General features: G+C 40.3%; 1 protein-coding gene across 1 annotated transcript in view; it reads left to right on the forward strand.

The window, feature by feature from the left end:
• Nucleotides 1–15,788, forward strand: part of HECW1 (HECT, C2 and WW domain containing E3 ubiquitin protein ligase 1) — a 281,613-nt gene that overhangs the window by 177,013 nt on the left and 88,812 nt on the right. Inside the window, exon 7 of the mRNA XM_080386066.1 lies at nt 2,775–2,944. Within this exon, the coding sequence (XP_080242192.1) occupies nt 2,775–2,944 (170 nt within the window). The remainder of the gene's footprint in view (nt 1–2,774; nt 2,945–15,788) is intronic.

A 15,788-nucleotide genomic window follows, 5' to 3' on the forward strand; every position in this document is an offset into this window, starting at 1 on the left:
GGGAAACTGACATATGGTATATTAATAACTTCTTTTAAGACACTGGATGACAATACATCTTTGCAAAGCATAGATGAGCTATCTTGGTAGAACTTTCTCAAGGAAAACGCTATAAAACTGACGTGTACAGCAAGGCACATCTAAGCCTTCTGGAATACATTGGTTTCACCAAAGATTTAAATTCAGTTAACCTCAAACTATCACTTAAATATTTAGTATCTTCAGAGCCTTTTTCTGAAGACAATACAGAGAAGAGAGAAATATGCTCATTTGGGGAAGCAGAAGAGCTGGGATTCTTCTGTTGGGGTGTTACACAGCAGTGGTAAGAGTGTATGTGAGCCTTTGGTTTCAACAAGTTACAGCATCCATAGGTTGTGCTTCAAATTAAATGGACTTCTGGATATCTGCAGATGTCCATGTAGCTTTATCTAGAACTTTTGCATTTTTGATGCTCTGTTTTCCACGGTGCTGAGAATTTGTGGTGAGATATGTAAATGTAAGTGGCATATTTGTTGTTGAGAAAGCTGTTTCTACTATCCCTAAGTGCACTTTGGACATTAAAAATTGACATTTCTAACTGACATTTTTACAAAAGTTTTTGTATTATGTAATTAAAGCAAGAAAATGACACAAATAAAATTTCCTGTTGTGTGCTTAGCTACATTATTTTCTCTCACCCCAATGTAAAAATTGGACTACAAACTAAGGTTAGGAGTGCGTTCACCTTCATGGCTGCACTTAATTCCCATAACTGGAAAGAGGCTGGTAGGTCATCATAATATGTATGTTCTTTATGATACAGAAGTGTACATAATTGAGTGCTAGTTACTTTCTTTCCTGTCTATCAATAGACCATTTCTTTGCACAGTGGTACCCAAGGATAGCGTGGTCTCTCTTTGAAGAAAAAAAAAATATCAGAAATATATACAGCAATAAATATTTCAGTTTCAGAATCTTTTGAGGAAACATCAGAGAGAAAGAAAATAAGATCCCAGAGGTTTTTCTCTCCTCTCATATGTTAGCAGCCTGACACTATTACACTGATGGGCCTTGTCGTTCGTAGTGCTTTTGCAGTCTTGGTTTCTATTTCTGGAATGTATTTCTAACAGTACAACTTCCAAAGCAAAAGAGTTTGCCATATAGCATTTCAGCAGGGCTGATAGATGAGATACATGCTGGTTACATAGAGATCGTACACTCAGAAAAAAAATTTCAGTGTTACCAGTTTGAACCAGATTATTTTCTTTGTGTAATAATGTTGCTAGGAACATCATGGTACATATTGTCAGCAAAGTACTTTCAAATAGGCTATTAGTAGCGATATTCTCTATTTTTTTTGTTAATTGTTAGAGAACATCATAAGAATGATATTCTTAAAATACAGACTGTTTCACGACCATCTGTCCAACAGCTTTTGAATATCTGCAACATGAATTGTGGGCTGGAACAGATGATTAAAACCAACCAGGACAAAAACGGTTCTTTTTAACTTGCACATTTTATTGTGTTGGCTATTACCAAATGTTAAGGAAGCAAAATGTAACTGGGCAGATCTTATCGCTGTTCTTCATATGGCTGTTTTCTGGAAAAAAGACTGATGTTGGTGTGGAATGTGTATAATTTTCAGATTAATCCAAAATATCTGCCTGGAGGGTTTTACATGGTCTCCAGCAACCTGCCAGAATAATTGGGCTTTTAATCAGAAGAGAATTAAAAGACTGTGAAAATTAATGTTTTCAAAACCTGCCTAAAAGGAAAAAAATGTGTTTAAATTGAATGTTTAGGTATACATCTAAGCAGTTTTGGAAACTATCTTGACTAATACTTTTATCTGTTCGATAAAGTAAGAGAAAATAGGCAGAACATAGTTCAGTGCTTACAGCCCTATGTGAAATAAAGCTTTAAACAGCAGAGGAGCATCTCCATGCAAAGAGTAGCGGGCAATAAATTAGCTACTGAACTTGCTAATGGAATTAAGTGCTTATATTTTCCAAAGAAAGCTTTGAAATGCATCTGGAAAAAAATAGAAGGCCAGAGGCTTTATATATACTGGTAGATTGGTTTACGTTTATTGGTTTCACAGGAACAAATTGTAATGGACTTTGTGTTTTTCTTCAGAACGTTATAAGTAAATTTTGAAATAAGTGCCTGGGGATTTTTTATCTGCATGGCTCGTATTACACTCCCTGGGAAGCTCTGTAGCTAGAAAGCCCTGCTTAAAATTTGGAGATTATTTACAAGAGTTTTTCTAAGCTGCTACAGGTAAAGTTAACCCATTCAGGGAAGGAAACTTTTTAAAATGGAAAAAATGTAAAATTACTTCTTGTGTAGAAAAAAGTGATCTAAAATCTAAGATAGATAGAAAAATAAAATTGATATCTAGGAGAAATGACATGCTTTGGGTACCAAATGCCATGTCTGTAATGAAGTGAATGGATCTCTTTTTCAGAGTAGTCCTGCCACTGGATTCAGGCTGTGTAAGTGCTTAGCTCCTTAGAAGAATCAGCAGATCATTTAATTTAAGTTGCATAAATACTGATTTAGAAGCCAGATCACTCTGCACAGCAGGTTGTAAAATTTGTAGTTTCACCATATAATCATTATATCCTAAATCACAAGATTGTTATGGCCTGGCTTTACATTACCTCACAAGAGTCTTTTCATATTCCTGCCATGTTATTTGAATTCTTTACCAGCTTCCCATATTCTTTTCCTAACATCCCAGAGAGCTACCTGGAATGTGAAAAAAAATTAGGTTATTTACTTTCTTTCAGATTTCCAGGCTTTTGGTCTGAAGAAAGGAATGTTCTTCAATCCAGATCCTTATCTCAAGATTTCCATCCAGCCTGGAAAACATAGCATCTTCCCAGCACTTCCTCATCATGGGCAGGAGAAGAGATCTAAGATCGTGTGTAATACTGTTAACCCAATCTGGCAAGGAGAGGTAAGCAGTTTGAGTGCTGAGCTGAGACTTTTCTTGAAACATGGAAATGACTCTAGCAGTAGCCCTCTCTTTTTCTCTTTTTTTTTAAAAAAAAAAAAAAAAAAACAAACAAAAAAATTCCTTTCTTGGCTAAATAGTTGTTGGCCTAACTGTGCTTGATGCAGTTCATTACTTCTTTTCTTATTGCAAAAGGATTAATGAGCTACAAAGACGAATGATTAACGTTAAAACTTTCAGTATGTGTTGTACTTTGTGGGTGTAATTTATGAAGTTGTTTATTATTGAAGGCAGGCATGAAACAAAACTGAAAAATAAGCTTGCATAGCATGAAAGGCTGCTGCTAGATTGTCATAGTGTTCCTGCACAGAGAGGAGACATTATATAAAGCAGAACAAGTATAGCATGCAAATAAAAAGAATCTACATGCTTGAAAAGCAGCAGTGGCAACATAAATTAAAGACAACTTTGGCACATTTGCCCATCACCTTGAAGAAATACTCTCTACTCTGCTGCTTCTTGTTGGAAAGGCATAGTAGGTATTAACGAGATCTGAGAGTTCAATTGCTGCCTGCTGTTTTTAAATTACATGAGAAATGGCAACAGGCAGCAAAGAATGAGGAATCTCTTTGGAATTAAAGGAGCCTGACATAATGGGTGTGATTTACTGGCATTCTCTGTCAGACCAATATCTCCACTGCAGGAAAGAGTAAAAGTAAATAAACAGACTAAAATTGAAATGCAAATTGTAAAGAAGTTTAGGCATAATTGGGTCAAACTGTATAGACATGGAACTGCGAGTGGAGGGGGAAAAGGCCAGCAGAAATGTCACTGAATACTCCTACCTGCAGGAGGATGTTCATGACACTAGGTACGGCATCAGGTTATGAGACAGGTGAGCCTATGTTTGGGGAGGTTATATGGCAGGGGAAGGGGGGGCACCCTTGAAATTAGTCTGAGTAATACCCCTTCTAACAGGACTTAATTAAGTGGAAGGCCCTGTCATGAGGCATCCACCAATCTGTAACTTCTGCGGCTCCAAGCACAAGATGTATCTGGCTGAGGGGTCCCAGGTCAAGCTGAGAAGCTGGAGCTGACACAGAGGATCAGGGAGCTGGCAGAGATCTTTCAGTAAAGTGCATAAGACGCAGGCCTAGAGCGGGCGGGCACGAAGGGGAAACGTGCTCTATGTGTGTCACGCTCAGTACATGTGATTGTGGGAGCTGGCAGCAAGTGTGGGTGCCAGGAGCTGACACGCAAAGGAGGACACAGGCTATGAATCCCAGCATTCTGTATCAGCCAGAGTTAACTGCTGAGGTGGCACGCAGGCTGTCCTTATCCAAAGAGGGATGTAGCAGCTGTGCTGATAGAGGCTGAAAATAGGCTTTTTAGAAGTACTCAATACTGGTCAGAAGTCTCCTCTCAATAAAGACAAACCTCAGCCAACATAATTTGTTTTCACTTCAAGGTTCTTTTGCACTGCTGGAGGATAAAATAACAAAAGAGTAAGAATGTGGCCCTGACAAAATGTCAAGGGTACCTTCTCCTCGGGCCGTGCAGGATGGCTGAGTTTGTGGGCTGTCATTTCTTTTTCCATTGGAATTTGGCAGTGAGAAAAGGAGAAACAATGGAATGGCCTAATTATGGACATCAGAAAGCGAAAGAGCACAGCTGGCTTCCAGCTTCTCAGTTCAGCCCCCTGGTCTGCTTGATTGCATGCAGGCATGCTGCTTCTCCCTTTCTTTTGTTAGTGGCTAAGGAGTCTGAAACAGACGAACTATCATTCCACATGTTCTCCTGCGTTCTCTTCCACTGATACGGAGATGTGTAACTGCATGCATTTGTGTTGCCGTCTATGCACATCAGCTAGTCTGAAGTCTGTTTTGTTACTGAAAACCCACATTGGCTGGTATTGCACAGGAGACCCTGGGCCTGGTTTTTCTTCAACTTTGTCCTTTTATGAGACAGAGGGAGAAGGAAGAATGCAAACTGTTGCTGAATTGTGATGGTAGCCGTTCTTCTGTCCGCACTTTTCACTGATGGGTGTGAATACATGAAGTGAAAAATATTGATAAAATCATAGCTGTTTCGTTAAATGGATTGGTCACTAGTTGTTTTCCCAAAACAATATGTTAGGCAGTATAGAATTTCAGAAGGATGGTTCTTTCCTAAGGTTCTCTGTCACTACATGGAAATAGAAGCTAGATGCTCACTGGGGTTTTTTAATTCTTTTTCAGTTGAATGACATACCTAATTTGTTTTGGCTGCTAAAGTTGTAAAAATCTAGAATAGGGAAACCAAACTATGGAAATAGCTGTGGACTGAGATTTTTATATATGTTCTTGATTACCCTTGAGCAAATTCAGAAGTGAAAGAGTAGACTTAAGTTTTGTAGGGCCTCAACACCAAAATAAAGTCCTACAGACTAAGATACGAGTCATTTAATTAAGTTATTATATTCATTCATTCTGCTATTCCCCCTCATATACTTACCAGATTTTTCTATTTGCATAGTAACCACCAGCATTATAGGAACAGTCTGGGAGCATGATGATACCTCTGGCAATTTTTCATGTGTGTCATGTAATATTGATGATCACCTTCATTTCACATGCCATTCAAATATTGTTCAGCACAAGTTATCCTGACTTAAAGGTATTCTTCCATTGCTCTGTTTTGCAATACACTGTACAAGAGGACAAGAGGAAATAGAAATTTCCTACTAATTGAAGAGTGACATTTTGTCACTTGCTGCAGGGCTCTGCATGAGGTGAAAGAGTCCTCACACAAGAATTTTTCACTGAGACAGGTTAAAGCTCAGGTGGTATCTTCTGGTGGCGAGCTGGCATTCTGTGATATTTCTGTAGGTTTTCATGTGCTCTTCAGCGACATCTGTACCGTTAAATGAAGTGAGATCCTGGAAACCATATGCTGCTGGACAGCTTGACTCTAAACCCCTAGGTTAAGCAGACATTGTGCTGGCAGTCTACGTGTTGCAAGAGCGTAGTTGGACGAGTTGTTGATTGTGCTGATTTGAGGTGAAATGCAAAGGAAATCTCAGAAGCAAGTGCCTGCTTTCCATATCTTCTGTACATCTAGTAGAACTGAGAAGGGTGAATGTTGATCATGTCTCTTTTAATATTGATATTAGAAAAATAATGATACCATTCCCATATTGTTTCATATCGTGACAATGTGTCTGCTGCCATGTTCTTTGGGAAAAGCTCCTTTAAGAACATTTAATGTGTCAGCAAACAGTAAAGTGATAGGTAGTTCAGGCAAGCAATAGAGATCAGTGAGGATCATAAGCAACAAAGCAGAGTGATTTAAAAAGTAGTTCACTTACCTCCAGCTGGTTAGGAAATTCTCTCTGTGGTTTTGCAGATAAAGTACTTCAGGCCTCTGGACTTCCCCTTAGACATATTTATGCTATTTCTTAACCGTGGCAGTTTGAGCTAACTGCTGCTTCAGGTTTTGTTCATTTACTAGTGAGTGGGTAGAGACCCTCAAGGAATGGCCAGTGAGATGACTATAAAAGTTGGCTGTTGCAGCCATCCAACATATTTAAAGTAGCAGGAAGTGTCATCTGTTAAATGACTCATTGAATTTCAACTCCGATAATTCTAGCTGTGGAAGAGTAGATTGCCTTAAAGTGGGAGCCCAGTACCAGGATAAAAACGCTCTCAACTCCCTGCAGCTTTGCTGTTTGTTTCTTTGTCTCAGCCTTTTTAAATACTACTAAATTACAGCTGAGGTACCAAATAGTGTTTTGGGTGGCTGCTTTATCACTCTGAAGATAGCTGCATTTCACTGGTGAATTAATTGATGTGTATAAGCAGAGGTGTTCAGTACCTTGTTCCAAGAGCACTTAACAAATAGGAGTTAATGTGTCAGATCTGCTAAACAGAATGACAGTATTTGCACGTGTGTAACTTGTACTCTCTGCGCCTCAGATAACCCGCAACCTTTCAAAAATACTGCACTTGAATAAGTTCTCACGGAACCTGTCTCTTCAGATTACCAGCAGAAAATCAGGGGCTGGAAGGCCAGAGGGAGGTGGGCTAGAGAGAAAGGGCTTGTGTGCTGCGGGCCGTCGTCAGCAATAGGAATACTGAGCTCGGATGCTTCCTGCGAGAATGCCAAGATGACATGAATGCACCTGACTGAGTGCTGGCGTTTTTTACGATTGCTTTTCTTATGATGCAGATTGATAACTTGGGCACTGATTCTGTGGTCGCGAGTGCTGGGCTGGTACATGATGGACCACCCAACAGTATTGGGACTGAAAGATGCCTTATTGAGGTAGCCAGATCATGCAATATGGGTTATCTTAGCTCTGTGCTTCTCTTGAGGCTTTATGTTCGCTCATATGATGGGTGCAACATCAACATAGAGTGATGCAAGTGGGGGATGCTTGATCAAAGGTGAATCTTTGCAGAACAAAGTTAAACCATTAAAGATGCTTTAATATATTCAAATCAGCAGTATGAATTTAAAGCAAGTTGTATTTTTAAATTTTGTCCTAATATTCAGAGTGCTAGATGCTGGCAGTCCTACCATGGCCTCGCAGAATCACTGTGTGGTTTCACCAGAAGTCCAAACTAAAAAAAAGCAACAGGAACATCACAATGATTGAACTACTTATTTATTGTTTAACTTAGATTACCTTTCTCCCCCTCCTACTGGCAAATACAAATGAACCTTCTGCAGAAACTTGGAGGCATTTACACCTAAGTGTAAATTCAATGTAAGTACAGTGAAATCCAGATCCTGAATTCAGTGTGTTTTGCCAAAGGTGTCATTGGGACTGAGTAAAGCCTTGTGGGTGGTAGATGCACTGTATACTATTTCTGTACACATGGCCAGGTAAAGTGTAAAACATAGTTTGACTGCATAGAAAAGCTGTGATTTTACAGCTGCAGGGTTTTTTAATATCTGGTGATGACTGAAGTGTAAAAGATCAAGACAACTTGAGTTTCTTCAAGAATGGGTTATGGGATGAAAAAAATGTCTAGATTTTTTTTTCCATATGTTATTCTTCTAGAAATGCATTTTAATTGAAACTTCTGTATCTAAAAGACTGTCGTCTTAATTTTGTAAATTAGTACTCATGAGAGTCCTTGAATATTTTCAGTCTGTGCTGTGCTAATAAATTCATAAGACAATGTGTGAAAGATGAAGAAAAAGCCTGACTCTTTAAGCAGTGTTTGCACATGATTCATCCAGAAGTTCTTTTAAATTTCTGATTTTTTTAGGGCTGAAATTTGCCATGAATAAAGAGACATCTTGCAGAACTATCTAAGCCATCAGAGAGAATTCATGATGAGTCTATTAACTAGTATCTCTGAATGTTTTGGAATACATGAAATAGATGGGAAGGAATTTTTTTATTCCTTTTTTCCAATACAGGGAGAGAGTGAATCTGAGGGGGAAATCTAGGAAGCCTATCTGCTGAAGGCCCTGTCTGGCTTTGAAGAGTTCAGTAGAAGGGATTAAATCAGACTTCAGAACAGCAACAGATATTTATGTGCACGCCTTTTACTGTAGGGACAAAAAACCACGCGTTGTGCCATGCTGGAATAAGGCACTGCAGTTGGATCTGGCACCCTGCAGTCACTGCTGAATTCCAGGACTCTCTTGGAGTATGTGTAGGCATGTCCCAGCCTTTGGCAGCAGTGGAGCTCTGTGTTTGACACTACTGTCTCTGCAATACTGTGTATTGTCATTGAGGAGTAAGTACTGTGGTAAGTTTAGGAAACTGAAATTCCTCACAGGTTTATCCAGTTGTTTGTATCAGTAGTGTTGTGTGGGACACCAGTGATGTGTAGAGGAGGTTTTTGAATGGGGAGCAGAATAATACAGAATGGAGAGTGGCAAGTGCATTAAGACCGTAAGTTTCACTGGAGTATTTGAAACAAAAAACCCACCAATGAAATATTCAGCTGAAAGACTAAATTGTCCATCAAATGTAATTTACAGGCTTTTAAGATTTACTTCTGCATGTATCATCCCTGTGACATGATGGATATCACAAATAAATTTTATTTTTAATTCTATTGCTTATTCAACTCCAAATCAAGAGCCTAATTCTTCCTGTCACCAATGTATTAATTTATCTACCTTTCACCGGTTGTTACATTGACTGTTTTTAAACAACTTGACTCGCACTTAGCTTGTCTAATTGGTGCTAATGGACATACCCTGTTCACTTCAACAACTTCCTTGATAGCGTTATTGAGAGCTATTCACTGTGAACTATTTATATTCAGGGATGCAAATAATATTGGTAAAAATAAAACACAGGGATTAATCATCATCATTAGCTGGCTTTCTATGAAAATGATTCTCAAGCTCTGGAGATGGATTCTGTTATCTTATAAATGGATACAGATGTATTCGGCCAGGTCAGCGGTAGCTTGTGCCTTCATTCCTGACCATGTAAGTCACGCCTTAAACCCCCACAGGGTCTGTTTACATGAAGAAAATTAGTCATCCGTGTCTGTAAGACCATTGTTGGGTCTGGAAACAAATAGGCACTGAAAAGTAGATTACTGTCTGAAACTCCTCCAGTTGGTGTTTACTACAGTGTTTTCAGGTCTTGCTTTTGAAGGTGGTAGCAGTAATGTAAAATCAGAGTTACATTCAGGTCACTGAGATGCTGTAGGAGTATGAGTGCGTAAGCTGATTCTAGGTAGCTTTGATTCTGATTTGTGTCGCTGTGAGAGTGAATCTGCAGCAGGTGGCTGTGTAAAATCTGTGTAAATGAGAGGAGAATCCTAATGACTTACTGCTGATCAGAGCCACTGCTTAGCCCAGGTAGACTTAATACATTGATGTGGTTCTCTCTGTCATGTCACTTACGCTCTCCCCACTCCCTCCCATCTCTGTATTTCTATGGAAATCATGAATTATGGTGTGTTGATTTTTGGTGCCTGAGAAAATATCAACTAAAGCTTTTCCTTTGGCTGGGGCATTTTAAGGCTGTGCCTGGTATCGTTTCTCCAGTGTCTAGTAAGATGTGCTATAATGCTGCAGCTTTTCTTTTAGTGAGGAATTAATAGGGTCTCTCCCTCCTATCCTGCTGCCACTTTTCATTGAATGTGTAGGAACAAAGCAATCATTGGATCTCCTGCCACTCTAATAAGTTGGGACAGATACTGAGAAATGGCTAAAGAAGTGGGGGGAATAGAGAGATGCAATGGCTTTCTTTCTAGGGCAAGAGTCCTAGCCATCACAATTCCAGAGGAATGCAAGAGCACCCTAAAAAGGAATTAATCGTAGAATCCCCAGATGGTTTTGGTTAGAAGGGACCTCGAAGATCAACCATTTCCAACGCCCTGCCATGGGCAGGGACACCTTCTACTAGCCCAGGTTGCTCCAAGCCCATCCAACCTGGCCTTGAACATGTCCAGGGATGGGGCATCCACAGCTTCTCTGGGCAACCTGTGCCAGTGTCTTGCCACCCTGACTAAAGAATTTCTTCCTTATATCTAATCTAGATCTACCTTCTTTCAGTTTGAAGTTTAATTGAAGAAGGCCCTAGGAGAATAACACAGTTACTAATGTTCTGTAGGTCAGGGTTCTTAATGATTCAATGGGTCCATGTACAATAGTATTTGTGTTTTGTTCATGAGAGCAGTTTCAAAGCATGATCTCCCCACTAAAGGCACTGCTCAGCCGTCTTAAAGTCTGTGAACTGAATTACTGTTGGCGGAAAGTAAGCCAAGGGATGTGCTTCAGGAGTGCAGCTAACACATTTCAGACAATAATGGGAGTTCAACCCAGAGCACCATCCTGGAGTCAACTTCATGGTAAAACCCTTGCAACATGTCTGGTTGTGGTAACCAGGTGCACAACACCAGCTGCTTTGCTCTCCAGAACGGCTCACATTGTACCACACGTCTGCCTAATGCAGACATGGCCAGTGTATTCCAGGGATCAGGAAACATCAGTCTCCATAAGGCCTCCATACTGCTGCTCATGACATGCTATTTTTCCACAGTATACCAGGAATCTTCAATCATTTCTTTTGTTCAGCCTTTCCGTGTGTAGGTTCCTTTTAGGCATATACCTGACAGATAACCATTTCTTGTAACAGTCCTAATACATTTCTAGAGGAAAATAAAAAGGTCTTCCCCTCTGGAGCTCAGCACTCAGAGCTTCCCTGCATGTTCTTCCAAAGCCCCCATCTTTGGAGGTTTTCCAGCCTGGGATTCTTCCAGACCAGACACAGGGGCTGCTGGTTGACCACCTCATCCTTCCAGTGGTGCTCCTCACTGTAAGGGTGTCTGTCATCTCCACTCATCTACATCTAACCTATAAAGAAGAACCCTCTCATTCCCAGCTGGTAAGGCTCAGACAAGGGTCCAGCTGACAGACTACATGGACAAGATGGGGTCCGAGACTGTTTCTAGGGCCAGGCACCCTGTGAGAAACAAGTTGTTCCTAATGGTAATTCCTTGGCAGTTTTGTTGAGGCAGTCTGCCATTTCCTCTGTGGAGTGTGCTGTGTCCTGTATCATCTCAAGTTCTGAGAGTCATTTGGTACCAAGCAATAGTTGATGTGATATGCAGGGTAATGCACTGTGACTAATGCAACATTGTAGTTAATTACTGATTTGAGCTAATCGGAGAACAAACAATAACTTCTTGTTTGTTATCCATTCACCCACTGACTGCTGTAGATCATAGGTAAATTTTAGGTCCAGTGGTATCTTGCAAGAGTTTTCCCTCACATTTTATATAATGCATTTTACTTGAATTTTGGTTAGGGGTCGAGTAAAAACATCAAGTTCTAGCTATCTGTTGTGGTTTAACCTCAGCTGGCAACTAAGCACCACACAGCCACTTACTCACACCCCACCACCCCAGTGGGGTGGGGGAGAGAATGGGGAAAGTAAAAGTGAGAAAACTCATGGGCTGAGATAAAGGCAGTTTAATAGGTAAAGCAGAAGCTGCACACGCAAGCAAAGCCAAACCAGGCATTCATTCACCGCTTCCACGGGCAGGCAGCGGCTCCGCCATCCCCAGGAAAGCCGGGCTGCATCGCACAGAACAGTTACTTGGGAAGACAAAACACCATCACTCTGAATGTCTCCAAACATCCTTCTTGCCCCAGCTTTATATGCTAAGCAGACATCATATGGCTCAGAATATCTCTTTGGTGAGTTGGCGTCAGCTGTCCTGGCTGTGTCCCCTCCCAGCTTCTTGTGCCCCCCAGCCTCTCGCTGGTGGGGTACTGTTGGAAACAGAACAGCCCTTGGCTCTGTGTAAGCGCTGCTCAGCAGTAAGGAAAACTTCCCTGTGTTACCGACAGTGTTTCCAGCCCAAATCCAAAACACAGGCCCACACTAGCTACTGTGAAGAAAATTAACTCTATCCCAGCCAAAACCAGCACACCATCACTTAAATTTTTTGTCAGTTGTTCTTCTCAGGTGTTCCATTTTCTGCTGTTACCCAAATACCTGCATAATCAGTCACTAAAGTCTTCTCCTTGGGTGGGGCTTTAGCCTTGAAACTATAGTGTTGTGCTAGGTGAGTTTACACCTATGTTGAAATCCGTGACACTGGAGTTTTTGTATTCAAGTGCAAAGAAAGCCTCAGACAGTCACAAACACCCATGCAACCATTGTCATGTTTGGTGGACCTCTGGCCACCTGTAAAGGCTAAAATTTTTGAATCAGAACATCAGAATTTTAAAACTACCAGAAATTATATTTTTACTTTGTTCTTCAGCTGTGAAAAAAGCCCATTTATGTAAACCTCAGTACACCCTTCTACAGCTAGTCTCAGTGTAAACCTTAGTGTCTTTAGTTTCCAGCAGGTTTCATGAAGTTCTTGACCAGTCTTGCAGTGTTTGCACTGCTGGTTGTGATTCCGGGAGCTTAAATTTTTGTGGGGAAAAAAACCCCACCAACACCTAGCTGATGAACAAGCCCACAAAATGAGCTGTGGTCCCAATGAATATGTACAGCTTAAAGACTGCTGTCTTAGATTGTGAAACAAAATGCATAGTAGCCAGTGCTACTGCAAAACATAAAAGAAACTGCCTTCAAGGAGTGACTGTCAGAAAAGTCAGAAGTCTTTTAAAAGTAATATATTCAGGCTCTTTGTACTCAAGATTTTGTATTTTCATTTTTCTCTGCAACCATGAACGTTATACTTGTTTTTAATGTGAAAGCTTAATTTCTGAGTTAGTTCTGTTACACTAAGAATTGTGATAATAAGAACAAAGTCCAAATAACATAAGACTTTCATAAAAATTGTAATTACATGAAAAAATGGCAGCAGACATTCTTAAAATGGAGCACTTTGGGTTATCAGTGGTGTAGTTTGTAGGCACAGGTAAAAAGCCACATTCAATTTCCCTGGTCCTGAAGAGTCGATTTTTAACTTTGTTATGATCTTGTAGCCGCCTTTTCTCACACCGCCTTGGGATGAATTATTAACCACAACGTCACTGAGTGTGAACCCAAGGGTACTGCAGAATTTATAATTGGTGTCTTTTTAAAAAAAAAAAAAACAAACCAAAAACAAACAAACAAAAAAAACCCACAAACAACACAACTATGAAGTTGGTGTTGTCATTTTCACAAAGTGGCTGTTGCTGTGTGACAATTAGCAAATATGAGGTAAGGCAAAGATGTAACTTATTGTAGCAGTAATATGTTACTACTGTGTTATGTTAGTTATATTGGAGAAGACCATGAAACGCAGGGTCCTTTCTCTTCCATACAGGTAGGAATAGTAAAGGACAAGGCTTTGAACGGTGTAAATGTGGCTGATGTTTTGTGGCTAAACTACCGGGGCTGGCACTTGTCAGAAAGGAAGGTGAAGGAAGAGAGAGAAAGTAGGATGTGAAGGTGATTTGCATCCACATCCAAAGAAGACAGTCCCATTTTTAACTATCACAAGAACCTACATGTTTTCAAAAGTGATTGGTGATTTTTAAAAATGCATTTGTAAGTTTCTGAGTTCTTAAACCTAGGTGTTTGCTGGGATCCATTTTTCAAAGGGCCAGAGGCGCGTGCGTTCTGCAAACGAGGATTCCTTTGGGCTTTCCAGTGTGGATGGCCTGAGCCTGAGGCATCCACAGTCAGGGACTGCCTTAGAAAAGTCTTGTCTATTAAGTATTAAACTAGATGAGAGTGACAGCAGGAACAAGTGCTTGGGTAACGGAAAACTGAATTATCACTACTTTACAAGCTGTCTCCAAACCCATTTCACTGAGTTCACATTTGGTATCATACTGCAGTTTTTTCCAAATGGCAAAGCCTTAGAGCTTCTCCACTGGATGCTTCTGTTCTTAAAGGCTTAACTGTATTTCTAAGGTGCTGCTGGTTTTATGCATCAGAACTTTCTCCTAGAAGAAGCATTTGGGAACTGTGATCATGGACCAGCAGCTGGTCTCAGAACAGTCTCATGTATCCCCAGATGCAACATGGTTGGCAGGTGATGAAATCAGAACACGATTTGATTTAACAAATTGACCAGAATGTCCTGGCTTTTGTATGTCTGAGAGGCACAGCTGTTCAAGGAAAAAAGAATGTTTCCTTTGGTAAATTCCAACCCACCTTGCTCCATACTGTCTGCTCAGGTGCTGATAATTACTCTGGAAAATGCCAATGTGTTTCTTTTGCAAGGAAGGAACTGTCAGGCTTGGTGCTGCCTGATATTATGGAAACATATGTCCATGCAGATTCTGATTTGCCTCAGAGTTTGTACCCCGTGACAAAATATTTATAACATAGGAAGGTACAGATCATTAACCTACATTTTATTTTCCACTCATATTCCTAAGTGGAACACGTGTGTATGCATGCTGTAACCCACAGAGACATTTTCACAATATAGGTGTTAACAGCATAATAACAGAGTGTTCATTAAATGGCAAATTGCTGTGTGTTACAATAACCTCATTCAATTAAAAGTTAATTCCCTTCTTCTGCTTTCCTTTTAAGTGTCATGAAGTGCACTTACCCCAGGTTTTTAGCAGGTGAAACTGAAATGGTAAACCAACTTGGTTTTACAAGGCATCTTTCAATATATGTGGGGAATTAACGTTCTCCTCTTTGTTGGATTAATCTTCTTTGGTAACCTGTTGCAAAAATGCGGCAGGAAATGAGAAGAAAATAACACTTTAGCTGTTATTTGAATTGTATTTCTCTGATTATTTTCCTTTTTGCAGGGCCTGATTAACCGAATATCCCACTCATATTGGTTTCACTTGAAGCTGTTTGAACTAAGCATTTCTGAAAATTAGATACATGGTTCAATAGAGCAAGAAAATTAGGTCTTAACTCCAGGCCTCGATAGCCTTGATAACCCAGAGCATGGTTCTGTTGTGGAGGTTATTTTTGGCAGCAGGAAAGCTAGAAAATCCTTTTATCCATCTCAGTATTCACTTACTACAGAAGTTGTCTTCCAGGTCAATACTGACCTTTCAGTTAGGTGAACAGAAGGCTTACCGTTTTCCTACTGTGGTGCACCACAGCAGCGGTGTGGGGTTTTTGACTGCTGATGTTCTGGTAACAGCAGATCTGTTTGGGGAAATGATTGTGACCTGCATCACCACTCCGATTCTGTACTGAATTAAGGCTGTCTAGGAGCAAGCAAGGCCAAGTTATCGAACAGATTTGCTTTTCACTATTATTCTGAAATAGAGCTTTACTTTCCCTATGGGGAGATCCCAACCCTCCAGGTTCCCTGACGTCCCCATGCTTGGAAGCTGTACACATGGACTTCCTCAGTCCTACAGCCTAAAACATCACCCCCCCTTGTTCCTCCCTCAGATTTGCCTGCTAATTGAAACATTACCTACAAGTAAAAATAGATGTTCTTAAGACCAG

This window comes from Falco punctatus, assembly GCF_963210335.1.
Source record: "Falco punctatus genome assembly, chromosome: 4".
Taxonomy (NCBI): domain Eukaryota; kingdom Metazoa; phylum Chordata; class Aves; order Falconiformes; family Falconidae; genus Falco; species Falco punctatus.